At 40.0% G+C, this 16,380-nt stretch overlaps 1 protein-coding gene across 9 annotated transcripts in view; it reads left to right on the top strand.

Moving 5' to 3' along the window:
* LOC124545181 overlaps positions 1-16,380 on the top strand; it is a 90,329-nt gene that overhangs the window by 48,433 nt on the left and 25,516 nt on the right. For 7 of the 9 annotated variants that reach the window (XM_047124031.1, XM_047124034.1, XM_047124036.1 and 4 more), the window contains 2 exons: positions 1,653-1,721; positions 13,868-13,936. In XM_047124031.1, coding sequence (XP_046979987.1) covers positions 1,653-1,721; positions 13,868-13,936 — 138 coding nt within the window. The remainder of the gene's footprint in view (positions 1-1,652; positions 1,722-13,867; positions 13,937-16,380) is intronic. The other 2 variants (XM_047124035.1, XM_047124037.1) reach the window with 1 other exon arrangement.

Below are 16,380 nucleotides of genomic sequence, written 5' to 3' on the forward strand. Positions count from 1 at the left end.
AGAAGAAAGATTAAGAAAAGGAAAACCTACGTTTCTAGCATTTGTAGACTTAGAGAAAGCTTTTGACAACGTTAACTGGAATACTCTCTTTCAAATTCTGAAGGTGGCAGGTATAAAATACAGGGAGCAAAAGGCTATTTACAATTTGTACAGAAATCAGATGGCAGTTATAAGAGTCGAGGGACATGAAAGGGAAGCAGTGGTTGGGAAAGGAGTGAGACAGGGTTGTAGCCTCTCCCTGATGTTATTCAATCTGTATATTGAGCAAGCATTGAAGGAAACAAAAGAAAAATTCGGAGTAGGTATTAAAATTCATGGAGAAGAAGTAAAAACTTTGAGGTTCGCCGATGACAGTGTAATTCTGTCAGAGACAGCAAAGGACTTGGAAGAGCAGTTGAACGGAATGGACAGTGTCTTGAAAGGAGGATATAAGATGAACATCAACAAAAGCAAAATGAGGATAATGTAATGTAGTCAAATTAAATCGGGTGATGCTGAGGGAATTAGATTAGGAAATGAGACACTTAAAGTAGTAAAGGAGTTTTGCTATTTGGGGAGTAAAATAACTGATGATGGTCGAAGTAGAGAGGATATAAAATGTAGACTGGCAATGGCAAGGAAATCGTTTCTGAAGAAGAGAAATTTGTTAACATCGAGTATAGATTTAAGTGTCAGGAAGTCGTTTCTGAGAGTATTTGTATGGAGTGTAGCCATGTATGGAAGTGAAACATGGACGATAACTAGTTTGGTCAAGAAGAGAATATAGGCTTTCGAAATGTGGTGCTACAGAAGAATGCTGAAGATAAGGTGGGTAGATCATGTAACTAATGAGGAGGTATTGAATAGGATTGGGGAGAAGAGAAGTTTAGGGCACAACTTGACTAGAAGAAGGGATCGGTTGGTAGGACATGTTTTGAGGCATCAAGGGATCACAAATTTAGCATTGGAGGGCAGCATGGAGGGTAAAAATCGTGGAGGGAGACCAAGAGATGAATACACTAAGCAGATTCAGAAGGATGTAGGTTGCAGTAGGTACTGGGAGATGAAGATGCTTGCACAGGATGGACTAGCATGGAGAGCTGCATCGAACCAGTCTCAGGACTGAGGACCACAACAACAACAACAACAACAACAACAACAACATGTGGATAATTTCCCCAATCCCCAATAAAAAAAAATTTAAAAATATTAAGTGTCATGCAATATTTTGTGTAATGTAATATCTTGTGTAGACACCTTTTATCAACCTGACACGTTCCACATCATTCGAAGTGTCGTATTCATGATCTATGGAACAAGTACTAATCTAATCTAATCTAATCCCTTTTATAAGTGTATGTAATGTCAGTTATATATTTTTGTGAAAATTTCCTGTATGTAGGCAACATTTTATTCATGTAACTGAAATTGAAGATGCTATACAATCATTGCTGTGTTTGTCACCCAATGCAACAGACTTTTTTTAAATATGTGAGCTGGAGATGGAATTTAGTGTTGAGGAGAATGAGTTGTCACATGACTACCTACCATTACTTTCAAAATGAATAGAAATTCTGTTTACACTGTAGTACCAGACCATTATAACTTGATCACAGACCTTATAATTGGGCATTTAGATACCTGTGTGGACTCACTTTGTTTCTTACATGCAGATATCAGCTGACACATGCGGGAGACCATCAGAAGAAACTGAACAGAACAACACTAAAGAAGAAACTGTTGTAAGTATTGGCATATGTTTCTGTGTATCTATGGCAGCATTTTACTCAGAATAAGGGTGAACTTCTGAACGTGGTTCATTGAGACCTGAACTACTGCACAACACATGTATTTTTAATGCTGTAGTGGCACCGCAGTTTAGGATAGGGAAAGTTAGTTTTGTGTAATATTCTGAGCACAAGTTACAGCCAGGTGCAGGTCAGATTGCAGTGAGTTAGATACCAACAGCTGCAAAGTAGAATAGAGGTAACAGGGCTGTCAAATTGCTGAAATAGTAAACATAGCAGTTTTGCATGTCACAAATCACAGGCAGAAGGGGCCAACTGGCCAACCTAGCGGTTATGAGTGTGACGCGGAGTGGCGCGTATGGCAAAACAAAGGCGCACAGCCGCGTATAAATAGGTGCAGGTTTCTAATGAGATTCATTCTAGTGTGGCAGCTCTCCTGGACTGTGGGCTGTGTCACACCACCAGCTACACACAGCAGCAGATGGGTCGCCAGCATTCCAGTTCACAGTGGGTTACTGGTTTGACCCTCTGAAGCCGACAAAGGGTCTGTAGCCAGCTAGCGGTGAGCCACTCCACTCCACAGCTCAACTAGCTCTTGTGGAAAAAAAAATGGAGCTGTGTTGTGTGATTGTCAGTTGTGCCTGTGTAGTTCAATAAAAAAACAGCTTTACTTGCAAAACACAAGGTGCTTGAAACTTCCTGACACGTTAAAACTGGGGCTCGAGACTGAGACCTTTGCCTTTTGTGGGCAAGTGCTCCACCAACTGAACTTTCACAGAATGACTGATAAACTGCCCTCACAGTTCCACTTCTGCCAGTACCTTTCTCCCACATTCTGAACTTCATCCTGGAAACAAGGTTCTCGGTTTGAGTCTTGGACTGAAGGAGGAGCACAGTGATTAGCACACTGGACTCGCATTTGGGAGGATGACAGTTCAAAATTTCCGAAAATTGCTGAAGGCAAATCTGGGATGGTTCCTTTCCAAGGGCCCATCTGATTTCCTTCTCTATCCTCGACACAATCGGAGCTTGTGTTCTGTCTCTAATGACCTCAATGTTGCCGGGACGTAAACCCTAATCTTCCTTTTGAGTCTGAGTACAGCTCACATTTTAACCAGTAAGCTTCAAAACAGTTCAAACTGTGCTACAGAGTGAAAGATTCATTCACTGACATGGATAATAAATAAAGTGTGACCTTCAATATTACCATTCAGTGTTCAGAGTTCATAAAGGATAATCTAATCATTTGTGCAAGATGGAGTTTCTCATTTGTTATTGAGCAAATATAGCCATACATTTACAGTAAAATTCAGTGTAATATTAAAATATTGCTCTGTCTTCTTAGTTGCAGTCTTAGTTTGTTAGTTTTGTATTTTTACGACAGTGACATTGTGTATTGCTGATGTCTCCAGTATTGCAATCATATGCTTAAACAAATGTACATAATGCAACAACAGGGTGTGTACGACCTGGGACAACCAAGAGAAATGGGAAAAACCTGGGAATTTTTTCATACAGGAGAAAACCGGGAAAAGCCTTGGAATTTTGTAGAATTCCAGGAATTTTCCGTTGTTTTTGTTCTCAATTAAATTTTTGTAATTTTTACTTGTAAGAACCGATACTCTAACAAAGGATATTACTGTATCCCTTGACTGCAGATAATACTGCAGCACAATAAAACATGAACGAGAGAAAAGACGGAAATAAAACTTAAATTGCAAAGGAAATGCGCCATATACAGCAACAAAACACAGTGCTCATACTAGCGTCTGCCAACAGCAAAATGTGTCAAAGGCTTTAGAAAGACTACGCAATGCCTCGTAACAACATAATGCCTCAGAGAGGATGATGTCACAACTGTTTACATTAGATTAGTTTTAGCAGTTACGAGTGGGATCAAGCGCATGCGCGGCTGAGTAGTACCTTCTCCCACTTCTGAGTACAGAAATGTGGCTGTTGGCTGTGTAAGGGGTTGCAGCAAACAGCTAGGTGCTACTGGGAAAAATTTTACTGTAACGCCCAAGTTACGAGATTCATGCATGCGCAGCAGGTCCAGACCTAGGGGGGAGGGGGGGGGGGGGTAAATTCATGTTCTTGAGGGGAATAAACCTTGTTTCACAAAGTGACTAGCACCCAGTGCACGTAAGTCTATCGATTATTCAAATGACTTTGAAATGCATCCCCGTTGGTATTTAACAGTTTTGAACACATTCTAAGTTGATTTCTGAATGAATCGCAAATTGATTTCGGAATGCGTGCATACTGTACATGATGTCTCTGTCAGGGGAACCCTTGTCGCATTTAGAAAGAAACTTTCCTACAGACAAAAGCGGCTATACGAGCTGACCGAGTAAAACCAAACAGCTGAATGCCAACCGCTTTCTGATTGTCTGGTTGATTGGGTTTGCGAATGATGAGCATTGTTATAATTATTAGTGAAATCCATAGATTCAGACTGCAGGAGTGGAAATAAACGAGTAACAGGTAAGAAAGATTATGTATTACCGTCTCGGTGTATTGAAGAAAATGAAATTTTGACGGAAAATTTTTTGCCAGATCGATATACTAGTAAGGGGCAGTTATACAGTCTCCATATAGCAGCCGCGTTAAGTTCTATTCTGGAAGAAGTGTGGAAAACGCGTTGTATGAACATGTAACAATGCCTAACCAGAGAATAATTGCGGGATAACTAAACCGGGGATTCTGGCAGAGTTAGTGAAGTTAACCAGTGTATAAGCTTTGACATTGGCAGGAATATAGTTACAGAGTTAGTGATAACAAGACTGTTTGTTAGAATGAGGAAGGAGGGGAACAGGGACATTACACAAATTATGGAACAATATGACGATTCCAAGTTCGTATAAAAATTTTGTACTACTACTATTCGATCACATGCTTGAGAAACTGGAGCGTATGAATGAAGTGTGAAACTATTCCCTAACATAAAGCTTTTTGCTTGCAGGAGGCCTAATAGGCATTTGATATTGGTACTTTGTGCATTATATTCTGTCGTTACAAGAGAGACTCATCATCATCATCATCATCATCATTTAAGACTGATTATGCATTTCAGCGTTCAGTCTGGAGCATAGTCCCCCTTATAAAATTCCTCCATGACCCCCTATTCAGTGCTAACATTGATGCCTCTTCTGATGTTAAGCCTATTACTTCAAAATCATTCTTAACCGAATCCAGGTACCTTCTCCTTGGTCTACCCCGACTCCTCCTACCCTCTACTGCTGAACCCATGAGTCTCTTGGGTAACCTTGCTTCTCCCATGCATGTAACATGCACCCACCATCTAAGCCTGTTCGCCCTGACTGCTACATCTATAGAGTTCATTCCCAGTTTTTCTTTGATTTCCTCATTGTTGACACCCTCCTGCCACTGTTCCCATCTACTAGTACCTGCAATCATCCTAGCTACTTTCATAACCGTAACCTGAACCTTATTGATAAGGTAACCTGAATCCACCCAGCTTTCGCTCCCATACAACAAAGTTGGTCGAAAGATTGAACGATGCACAGATAACTTAGTCTTGGTACTGACTTCCTTCTTGCAGAAGAGAGTAGATCGTAGCTGAGCACTCATTGCATTAGCTTTGCTACACCTCGCTCCCAGTTCTTTCACTATGTTGCCATCCTGTGAGAATATGTATCCTAAGTACTTGAAACCATCTACCTGTTCTAACTTTGTTCCTCCTATTTGGCACTCAATCCGTTTATATCTCTTTCCCACTGACATTACTTTCATTTTGGAGATGCTAATCTTTATACCATAGTCCTTACATTTCTGATCTAGCTCTGAAATATTACTTTGCAAACTTTCAATCGAATCTGCCATCACAACTAAGTCATTTGCATATGCGAGACTGCTTATTTTGTGTTCACATATCTTAATCTCACCCAGCCAGTTTATTGTTTTCAACATACGATCCATAAATAATATGAAGAACAGTGGAGACAGGTTGCAGCCTTGTCTTACCCCTGAAACTACTCTGAACCATGAACTCAATTTACCGTCAACTCTAACTGCTGCCTGACTATCTATGTAAAGACCTTCAATTGCTTGCAAAACTTTGCCTACTATTCCATAATCTCGTAGAACAGACAATAACTTCCTCCTAGGAATCCGGTCATATGCTTTTTCTAGATCTATAAAGCATAGATACAATTTCCTGTTCCACTTGTAACATTTCTCCATTATTTGCCGTAAGCTAAATATCTGGTCCTGACAACCTCTAAGAGGCCTAAACCCACACTGATTTTCATCCAATTTGTCCTCAACTAATACTCGCACTTTCCTTTCAACAATACCTGATAAAAGAGATACCTCTGTAGTTGTTACAATCTTTTCTGTTTCCATCTTTAAAGATTGGTGTGATTACTGCTTTTGTCCAGTCTGATGGAACCTGTCCCGACTCCCACGCCATTTCAATTATCCTGTGTAGCCATTTAAGACCTGACATTCCACTGTATTTGATGAGTTCTGACTTAATTTCATCCACCCCAGCCGCTTTATTGCAATGCAATATATTGACCATTTCCTTCACTTCCTCAAATGTGATCCTATTTCCATCATTCCTCCTATCCCATTGTACATCGAAATCTGAAACATTACTGATCGTATTTTCACCGACATTGAGCAACTCTTCAAAATATTCCCTCCATCTGCCCAAGGCATCAACAGGATTCACCAGCAGTTTTCCTGACTGTCCAAAATGCTTGTCATTTCCTTCTTACCTCCCTTTCGAAGACTGCTAATTACACTCCAGAATGGTTTTCCAGCAGCTTGACCCAAAGTCTCCAACCTGTTTCCAATGTCTTCCCAAGATTTCTTCTTGGATGCTGCAATTATCTGTTTGGCTTTGTTTCTTTCTTCAACATAACTATCACTGTCTCCCTGAGTTCTAGTATGTAGCCATTTTTGATGAGCCTTCATTTTCCTTTTACAGGCTGCCTTGATTGTGTCAGTCCACCAAGCTGTTTGCTTCATCCTACCTTTACACACTACTGTTCCAAGACATTCCTTAGCCACTTCTAGTACTGTGTCCCTGTACCTTGTCCATTCTTTTTCCAATGACTGTAATTGACTACATTCAACTAACTGGTACCTTTCTGAGATCACTGTTATGTACTTGTGCCTGATTTCCTTATCCTGAAGTTCCTCCACTCTTATCCTCCTACATATGGACCTGACCTGCTGCACTTTCGGCCTCTCAATACCAATTTCGCTGCAGATTAAATAGTGATCAGTGTCATCAAAGAATCCCCTGAATACACGTGTATCCCTCACAGCCTTCCTGAATTCCTGATCTGTTATTATATAGTCAATGACTGATTTGGTTCCTCTGCCTTCCCAAGTATACCAGTGAATGTTCTTATGTTTAAAAAAGGAGTTTGTGATTACTAAGCCCATACTGGCACAGAAATCCAAGAGTTGTTTCCCGTTCCTGTTGGTCTCCATATCCTCTCGAAATTTGCCTGTAACCTTTTCATACCCTTCTGTTCGACTTCCAATCCTGGCATTAAAATCACCCATGAGCAGAACACTGTCATTGTCCTTTACTCTAAAGACTATGTCACTGAGTGTGTCATAAAAACTATCCATCTTATCTTGATCTGTCCCTCCACAATGCGAATATACTGACACAATCCTAATTTTCTTGCTAGACACTGTCAAATCTATCCACATCAGTCGTTCATTCACGTACCTTATTGCAACTACGCTGGGTTCCATTACTTCCCTGATGTAAAGCCCTACACCCCATTCTGCTATTCCTGCTTTGACTCCTGACAGGTAAACTTTGTATTCTCCCACTTCCTCTTCTTTCTCACCCCTTACCCGAATTTCACTAACAGCTAAAACGTCCAACCCCATCTTACTTGCAGCCTCTGCTAACTCTACCTTCTTCCCAAAGTAGCCCCCATTGATATTAATAGCTACCCATCTCGTTACCATTCATTTGCCGAGTCGTATCTTAGGAGTCCCTGGTTTGTCAATTAGAGGTGGGCCTCCATCACCTCCAAAGGTCCGAGGCATTTTGCTGTGATTGTTGCCAGCGTCATATTTGAAGTACCAGGGAAGCAGGTTGCTAGCCTTACTTACCCCAGGTCCCATTGGATTTTACCCCTAACAGTTGAGGGACTAACCGGTGGATTTGGTAGTCTTTGCCATCTGAGCACAAAGGTGACCACCACTCAGAATATGTCCGAGATGCCCAGCCTTATTCCAAAGTAACTGGTATCCTGACTATCAGGACCACTTACTTGGCCACTCATACGTTGCCCATGGTTCATGAACTAGGACATGACAACAGGAACCCACACCATGAACCATGAGAGACTGTTTGCGCCAAAACAATCTTGTTTATTTAGTGTGTGTTACAATTGTTGCAGTATTAGAAAGGCTTAGTTTGTTTTATCTAGCAGACAGTGACAAATTAGACATAACCAGATCGGGAAACCACACCAGTCTTGGGCCCTATTTGTATTAACAGCTTTTTCAGTATTAGGCAGTGCCGTTTCGAATTTTCATGTAGAAAAACACTTGACGAACTTTCGCAGAAAGGAAAGTACGTCATGTAGAGCTGTAGCAGGATTAGAGAGAAAAAATTCTAGGAGCTAAGGATTGAATAAATGTGTATTGTCTTGTTTGTCTCATGTCTTTACTGGGTCTGTTTATCCTATATTTAATTTTATGTCACACAAAGCAGCAAGTTGTTAGCTGATAGGGAATAAAGAGTCCATGTTTTCTGAAGAGTTCTTTTTTTTTAATGAAAAATAAGGACAAGATGTCAAACCGGCTTTCTGTAAGCAGCAGAGGCACCACAGGACATTTTAATTTCCATTGTCCTGAATACGTTTTGATGGCTTCCATTAGAAAATATACACGTTTCATTTCCACATAGCGAAATACAGTGACGTACGATAGAAGAATGCTGTGTGAGGAGGCAAGGCACTGCACTTTTGCGCGCTTACGACCAAATAACATGTTTTACATTTCCTCGAACACATATGTTTTATGCATCAGACTATTCAGAAAACTGTGCACTACAAAATGAATATATTTTTGAAAATTCTTTTTTTCTAATTTTTAAAATTTTGATGTCCTATCTCAAGTGCTCGAGGGCATGGTGGGGTGTTACCCCGGTTCGGAAATATCGTATACTCGGGGCTGATGATCCGCAGAGCAGTCTGAGTTATAGTGGGGAAGTGGGTAGTCTCCATGTGACCTGTGTTTACGTTTAGTGATTTTGCTGTTTCATCTATGTTTACTGCTGTCACGTCAAATGAAAACAAAACAGATTTCTGTAGCCGGGAGCTATCAAGTGAATTAAAATACATTCACATAATTATGGAAGGCTAAAATGTGTTGTTAGTTGCAGATTTTATTTTATTTCCGCCTTCCTGACAGTGAAGCATTAATTGCCTTGCAGAACAATGAAGTTATTTTTGTCGGTTTGCTAAAGAAATTTTCTTTTATTAATCTTTTCCGCTGAGGCAGACAATATATTTGAAATAAAGTGTTTAATTCCTCACACTGTTCGCTGTATTTCAAGTGGGCCTTTTCAACTTCTGCACATATGGCATTATGCCATAATAAACAACCAAACATGAGGTAACACAGTATTGGAACTCCAAGAAAATTGACATCCCGAAAACCGCATTGATAAGCTTAATATCAGGTCGTGGCCTACTTAACTGGGAATCTGGATATACGAATGTGCACTTTAAATGTGTACATTTTAGTATGGGTCACAAAATTCCAATGCTCTTGGAGTATGCCTAGATGTCTTGTTTCTTTTATGACATAATCTAAGAGCTTTTAATGTTTTACAAGTACGAACATATGGGCTCCCTATGGCATCATAGCTGCACAAGCGCTGTGACGCCTGTCATCTGGCGCTCTCTGGCGACTGCAGAAACAAACCTATTTCTAACAGGTCACGGGAAAATATTCCAAATGGTGGTTTGAAAAGCGTTACCATCAAAGAAAATTTCCTTTTACGCAAGTTGAACTATGTGCAAGAATGTACGATGAATTTCTTTAATCACAGAGTGTTTGACTCTCATTTAAAAATCAACTCTTTCTGACGAGCCATTTAGATGAATTTTGAGCTCAGAAGATCAGACATTTATGTCGTTATTAAAAATATTAGTGGCACATTTGTGTGATATATCGTAAATTGTAATATGCGCATAAAAGACCAACATTGTATGTGAAAGTGTAGCTTCTCTTTCAGCATATTAATCTTATAGACCAATATTATATGTGAAAGCTTTTTGTTTCGTGTAGCAACATTATGTATTTTAATTTATACCATTAACTTTTTCTGTTTGTGTGTTTGTGCTACATAACAGTGATGTTGCTATTGGCTGACCACAACACGTGTCCTAAGCTCTGAATACCTGCTGTCATCAGCTGGCGAGATCACGTGACATCAGCTATGACTGGCTTACAAAAGCACATCGCAATGTCGATATCAATGCTTCGGAAACTAACATGTGGTGTTTGGTGGAATTCGAATTTATACTTTCGTAATTCGAAAATACGCAGCGTACATGTTGATACACATCAAAGATCTTTCCGAAACGGGTTTTTTTATCCGTGTTTAGTTTTCTAAAGCACAGGGAATTTCTAGGCCCGTGTATAAGACCATAATCATTCAAAGGACTGATAAGTTATACAGTTCCGAGAGAAAATATACTGTCAGTTAACAGTGAAAAAAGTATGTTTTCACCCGGGAGAAAGTGTATTTTTAACCAGGAAATCCGGGAATTTTTTTCCTTGCCCACGTATACAGCCTGAAGAAATATATCTCAACTACAAATGTTCTTGCAAGTTTGTGACAATGGCAATGACTTAGTTTTTCCGCATTGGTATACACAGTTGGTAAGATAATTGCTTTCACCAAGTAATGGTCTGAGTTTGAGTCATCTAACAGTTATAATATGTCAGTTAGTTTCATTACAATTTCTGTACCACTGCAGAATGAAAACTTTATTTTATCAGCCCATGTGTCAAAAGTTATCACTGTGTAAAAAGCTTAGATACAAAAAAGTTTTGCCTAGAGCAACATATAGAAGCATGTGGCTGTCAACTTAAACTGGAGGAGGGCTTTTATAACTGTAACAGTATATAGGTCCCCTTCAGGAAACTTTAATTTATTCCTGGAAAACTTGGATGCCATGTTGTGCTATCTGTCAGATAGGGGAAAGCAAATTATTATTTGTGGGGACTTCAATGTTGGTTCACTGAAAGAGTATAATAGGAAGAATGCCCTGGAAGTCTTGCTTGGTTCTTTCAATTTGACATCTGTCATTAATTTTCTTACTCGGGTAGTAAAGGACAGCAGCACATTGATAGATAACACTTTTATAGACCAAGATAAGTTTAAAAACATAAATTCTCATCCTGTTGAGAATGGCCTTTCTGATCATGGTGCTCAGCTAGTTACAGTATATGACATAGCTCCATTCAGTAATTCAAAACTACCCTCCAAAACTGTGCATTCAATTAATGACTCAACAATTAGAAATTTCAGAGAAAATCGTCAGCAGTTAGACTGGGATGAGGTGTACAAGGGACCCAATGCTAATTTAAAATATAACTTTATTTCATGATACACTTGTAAGAGAATTTGAAAACTGTTTCCCCAAGAAAGTAGTTAAATCTAATTATAAGAAACCATGCAAAAAACCGTGGCTTACTAAAGGAATAAAAATATCTTGTAACCACAAATGGGAACTGTATCTAACAACAAGAAAGAGTAATGACCTAGAAACAGCCAAATATTATAAAAATTACTGTGTTACATTAAGAATGGTTATTATAAAGTCCAGAAACATGTACATCATGTCTGAGATTAATACCTCTAATAACAGAATCAAAACAATTTGGAATATTATTACAAGGGAGACGGGGCAAATGAGAGTACAGGATGACGGTATTACCATCGAACCGAATGGAAACTTGACAAACAACAAGCTGGAAGTTGAAAACATTTTGAGTAATCATTTCTTAAATGTTGTAGAGAAAATAGGATCTAAATGTTCATTAGAAGAAGCAAGGCAGTTAATGGAAGAGGCCTTACCCACACCATCTGATACAATTGAAATTTCACCCACCTCTCCTTCTGAAATTAGGAAGATAATAAACTCTCTCAAGAATAAAAGCTCACATGGAATTGATGGCATTTCCAGCAGGATAATAAAAGCTTGTTCCCAAGAGATAATTGGGATTCTTAGCCACATATGTAATAGTTCTCTGAAGCAGGATATTTTACCAGGTAGATTGAAGTATGCCATTGTTAAACTACTGCATAAAAAAGGGGATACGTCTGTTGTCGACAACTGCTGCCCAATCTCTCTTCTGACTGCCTTATCCAAAATTCTTGAAAAAGTAATGTCTGGTAGGGTAGCTTCACACCTTTGTAAAAATAAAGTTTTAACAAAATGTCAGTTTGGTTTCCAGAAAGGGTTTTCAACGGAAAATGCTGTATATACTTTCACTGATGAAATATTAAATGCCTTGAGTAACTGGAAGTCACCCATTGGGATTTTTTGTGATCTCTCTAAGGCTTTTGATTGTGTAAATCATGGAATATGTCTAGATAACCTCATGTACTGTGGTATGAATGGCACAGCGCTCAAATGGTTTAAATCATACCTAACTGGAAGAGGGCAGAAAGTTGAAATAAGCAGTTCACATAATATGCAAAAAACTGGTGATATCTCAAACTGTGGAACAATCAATAATGGGGTGCTGCAGGGTGCGGTCTTGTGTCCTCTGCTGTTCTTAATATATATTAATGACTTACCATTCTATATTCACGAAGATGCAAAGCTGGTACTTTTTGCCAATGATACAAGTATAGCCATCACACCCAACAGACAAGAATTAACCGGTGAAATTGCAAACAATGTTTTTCAGAAAATCATAAAGTGGTCCTCTGCAAATGGGCTCTCATTAAACTTTTGACAAAACACAGTACATACAGTTCCACACAGTAAATGGAATAACACCATTAATAAATATAGACTTCGATCAGAAATCGGCAGCTAAGGTATAATATTCAAAATTTCTAGTTGTATGCATTGATGAAAGGTTGAACTGGAAAAAACACACTGAAGATCTTCTGAAACGTTTAAGTTCAGCTACTTATGCTATTAGGGTCATTGCGGCAATATACATCTCAGTAAATTAGCTTACCACGCCTATTTTCATTCTGTTCTTTCATATGGCATTGTATTCTGGGGTAACTTGTCATTGAGTAAAAGAGTATTCATTGCATAAAAGGGTTAATCATCCTGCAGACACTTATTTAAAGAGCTAGACATCTTCACTGTAGACTCACAATATATATATTAACTTATAAAATTTGTTATTAACAATCCGAACGAATTCAAAAGTAATAGCAGTGTACATGGCTACAATGCTAGGAGAAAGGATGACCTCCACAACTCAAGGTTAAATCTAACTTTGGCTCAGAAGGGGGTAAATTATGCTGCCACAAAAGTCTTTGGTCATTTACCTAATAGCATCAAAAGTCTTGACAGATAACCATATAGCATTTAAATGGAAATTTAAAAAAAATTTTAATGGCAACTCCTTCTACTCATTAGCTGAATTTTTGGATATAGTATGTGGATAATATCCCCAATAAAAAAAAATTTAAAAATATTAAGTGTCATGTAATATTTTGTGTAATGTATTACCTTGTATAGACACGTTTTATTAACTTGACACGTTCCACATCATTCGAAGTGTTGTATTCATGCTCTATGGAACAAGTACTAATCTAATCTATTTTATAAGTGTATGTAATGTCAGTTATATATTTTTGTGAAAATTTCCTGTATGTAGGCAACATTTTATTCATGTAACTGAAATTGAAGATGCTATACAATCATTGCTGTGTTTGTCACCCAATGCAACAGACTTTTTTTTAAATATGTGAGCTGGAGATGGAATTTAGTGTTGAGGAGAATGAGTTGTCACATGACTACCTACCATTACTTTCAAAATGAATAGAAATTCTGTTTACACTGTAGTACCAGACCATTATAACTTGATCACAGACCTTATAATTGGGCATTTAGATACCTGTGTGGACTCACTTTGTTTCTTACATGCAGATATCAGCTGACACATGCGGGAGACCATCAGAAGAAACTGAACAGAACAACACTAAAGAAGAAACTGTTGTAAGTATTGGCATATGTTTCTGTGTATCTATGGCAGCATTTTACTCATCTACATCTACATCGATACTCCGCAATCCACCCAACGGTGTGTGGCGGAGGGCACTTTACGTGCCACTGTCATTACCTCCCTTTCCTGTTCCAGTCGCGTATGGTTCGCGGGAAGAACGACTGTCTGAAAGCCTCCGTGCGTGCTCTAATCTCTCTAATTTTACATTCGTGATCTCCTCGGGAGGTATAACTAGGGGGAAGCAATATATTCGATACCTCATCCAGAAACGCGCCCTCTCGAAACCTGGCGAGCAAGCTACACCGCGATGCAGAGCGCCTCTCTTGCAGAGTCTGCCACTTGAGTTTATTAAACATCTCCGTAACGCTATCATGGTTACCAAATAACCCTGTGACGAAACGCGCCGCTCTTCTTTGGATCTTCTCTATCTCCTCCGTCAGACCGTTCTGGTACGGATCCCACACTGATGAGCAATACTCAAGTATAAGTCGAACGAGTGTTTTGTAAGCCACCTCCTTTGTTGATGGACTACATTTTCTAAGCACTCTCCCAATGAATCTCAACCTGGTACCCGCCTTACCAACAATTAGTTTTATATGATCATTCCACTTCAAATCGTTCCGCACGCATACTCCCAGATATTTTACAGAAGTAACTGCTACCAGTGTATGTTCCGCTATCATATAATCATACAATAAAGGATCCTTCTTTCTATGTATTCGCAATACATTACATTTGTCTATGTTAAGGGTCAGTTGCCACTCCCTGCACCAAGTGCCTATCCGCTGCAGATCTTCCTGCATCTCGCTACAATTTTCTAATGCTGCAACTTCTCTGTATACTACAGCATCATCCGCGAAAAGCCGCATGGAACTTCCGACACTATCTACTAAGTCATTTATATATATTGTGAAAAGCAATGGTCCCATAACACTCCCCTGTGGCACGCCAGAGGTTACTTTAACGTCTGTAGACGTCTCTCCATTGATGACAACATGCTGTGTTCTGTTTGCTAAAAACTCTTCAATCCAGCCACACAGCTGGTCTGATATTCCGTAGGCTCTTACTTTGTTTATCAGGCAACAGTGCGGAACTGTATCGAACGCCTTCCGGAAGTCAAGAAAAATAGCATCTACCTGGGAGCCTGTATCTAACATTTTCTGGGTCTCATGAACAAATAAGGCGAGTTGGGTCTCACACGATCGCTGTTTCCGGAATCCATGTTGATTCCTACAAAGTAGATTCTGGGTTTCCAGAAATGACATGATACGCGAGCAAAAAACATGTTCTAAAATTCTACAAGAGATCGACGTAAGAGATATAGGTCTATAGTTTTGCGCATCTGCTCGACGACCCTTCTTGAAGACTGGGACTATCTGTGCTCTTTTCCAATCATTTGGAACCCTCCCTTCCTCTAGAGGCTTGCGGTACACGGCTCAGAATAAGGACAAACTTCTTAACATGGTTCACTGAGACCTGAACTACTGCACAACACATGTATTTTTAATGCTGTAGTGGCACCACAGTTTAGGATAGTAAAAGTTGGTTTTGTGCAATATTCTGAGCACAATTTACAGTCAGGTGCGGGCCGGATTGCAGTGAATTACGCATACCAACAGTTGCGAAGTAGAATAGAGGCTACAGGGCCATAAAATTGCTGAAATAGTATACATAGCGGTTTTGCATGTCGCAAATGACAGGCAGAAGGGCCCCACTGGCCAAACTAGCGTGTTATGAGTACGTGATGCGAAGTGTCGCGTATGGCAAAACAGAGGTGCACAGCAGCATATAAATAGGTGTGGGTTTCTAATGAGATTCATTCAAGTGTGGCAGCTCTCCTGGACTGTGGGATGTGTCACACCACCAGCTACACACAGCAGCAGATGGGGCGCCAGCATTTCAGCTCACGGTGGGTCAGTGGTTTGACCCTCTGAGGCCAATACGGGGTCTGTAGCCAGCTAGCAGGTGCCACTCCACGGCTCACTACCGCGGGCAGTCGTCCTGGCTTCCAACACACGTTGGAGGCATCCCGAGGTGAAAGCCACAGATTCGGACGCTGGATTGTGGGTGCTTGTTTTTGCCGCGATCTCAGCCATGCTGGCGAGAATGGCGAGAAGCATGCAGCTGGCCGCCTCTGGCTTACACCGAGCAGCGCTGAGTCGGCTGGGACGCAGACCGCTGAGTCGACTACCAGCATCCTGATGACACCTCAAGGTCGACACACAGCAGTGTGTGCACAGGTCACTGAGGCAGCTATTCTGTGCCAAGCTGTTTCGCAGACAGCGAAGTGGTGTCCTTAGCAATGTGGGACCTGGTGACGCAGACTCTGGGGAACATGACACTCTAGTTGGAAACAATAAATCACTTGGAAAGCTCAGACGAGTCTTAATACGGTGCCTTCTACCTTTTCCCACTACATTTGGTCATCCTGATACAT

The sequence above is a fragment of the Schistocerca americana genome, chromosome 8, assembly GCF_021461395.2.
Source record: "Schistocerca americana isolate TAMUIC-IGC-003095 chromosome 8, iqSchAmer2.1, whole genome shotgun sequence".
NCBI lineage: Eukaryota > Metazoa > Arthropoda > Insecta > Orthoptera > Acrididae > Schistocerca > Schistocerca americana.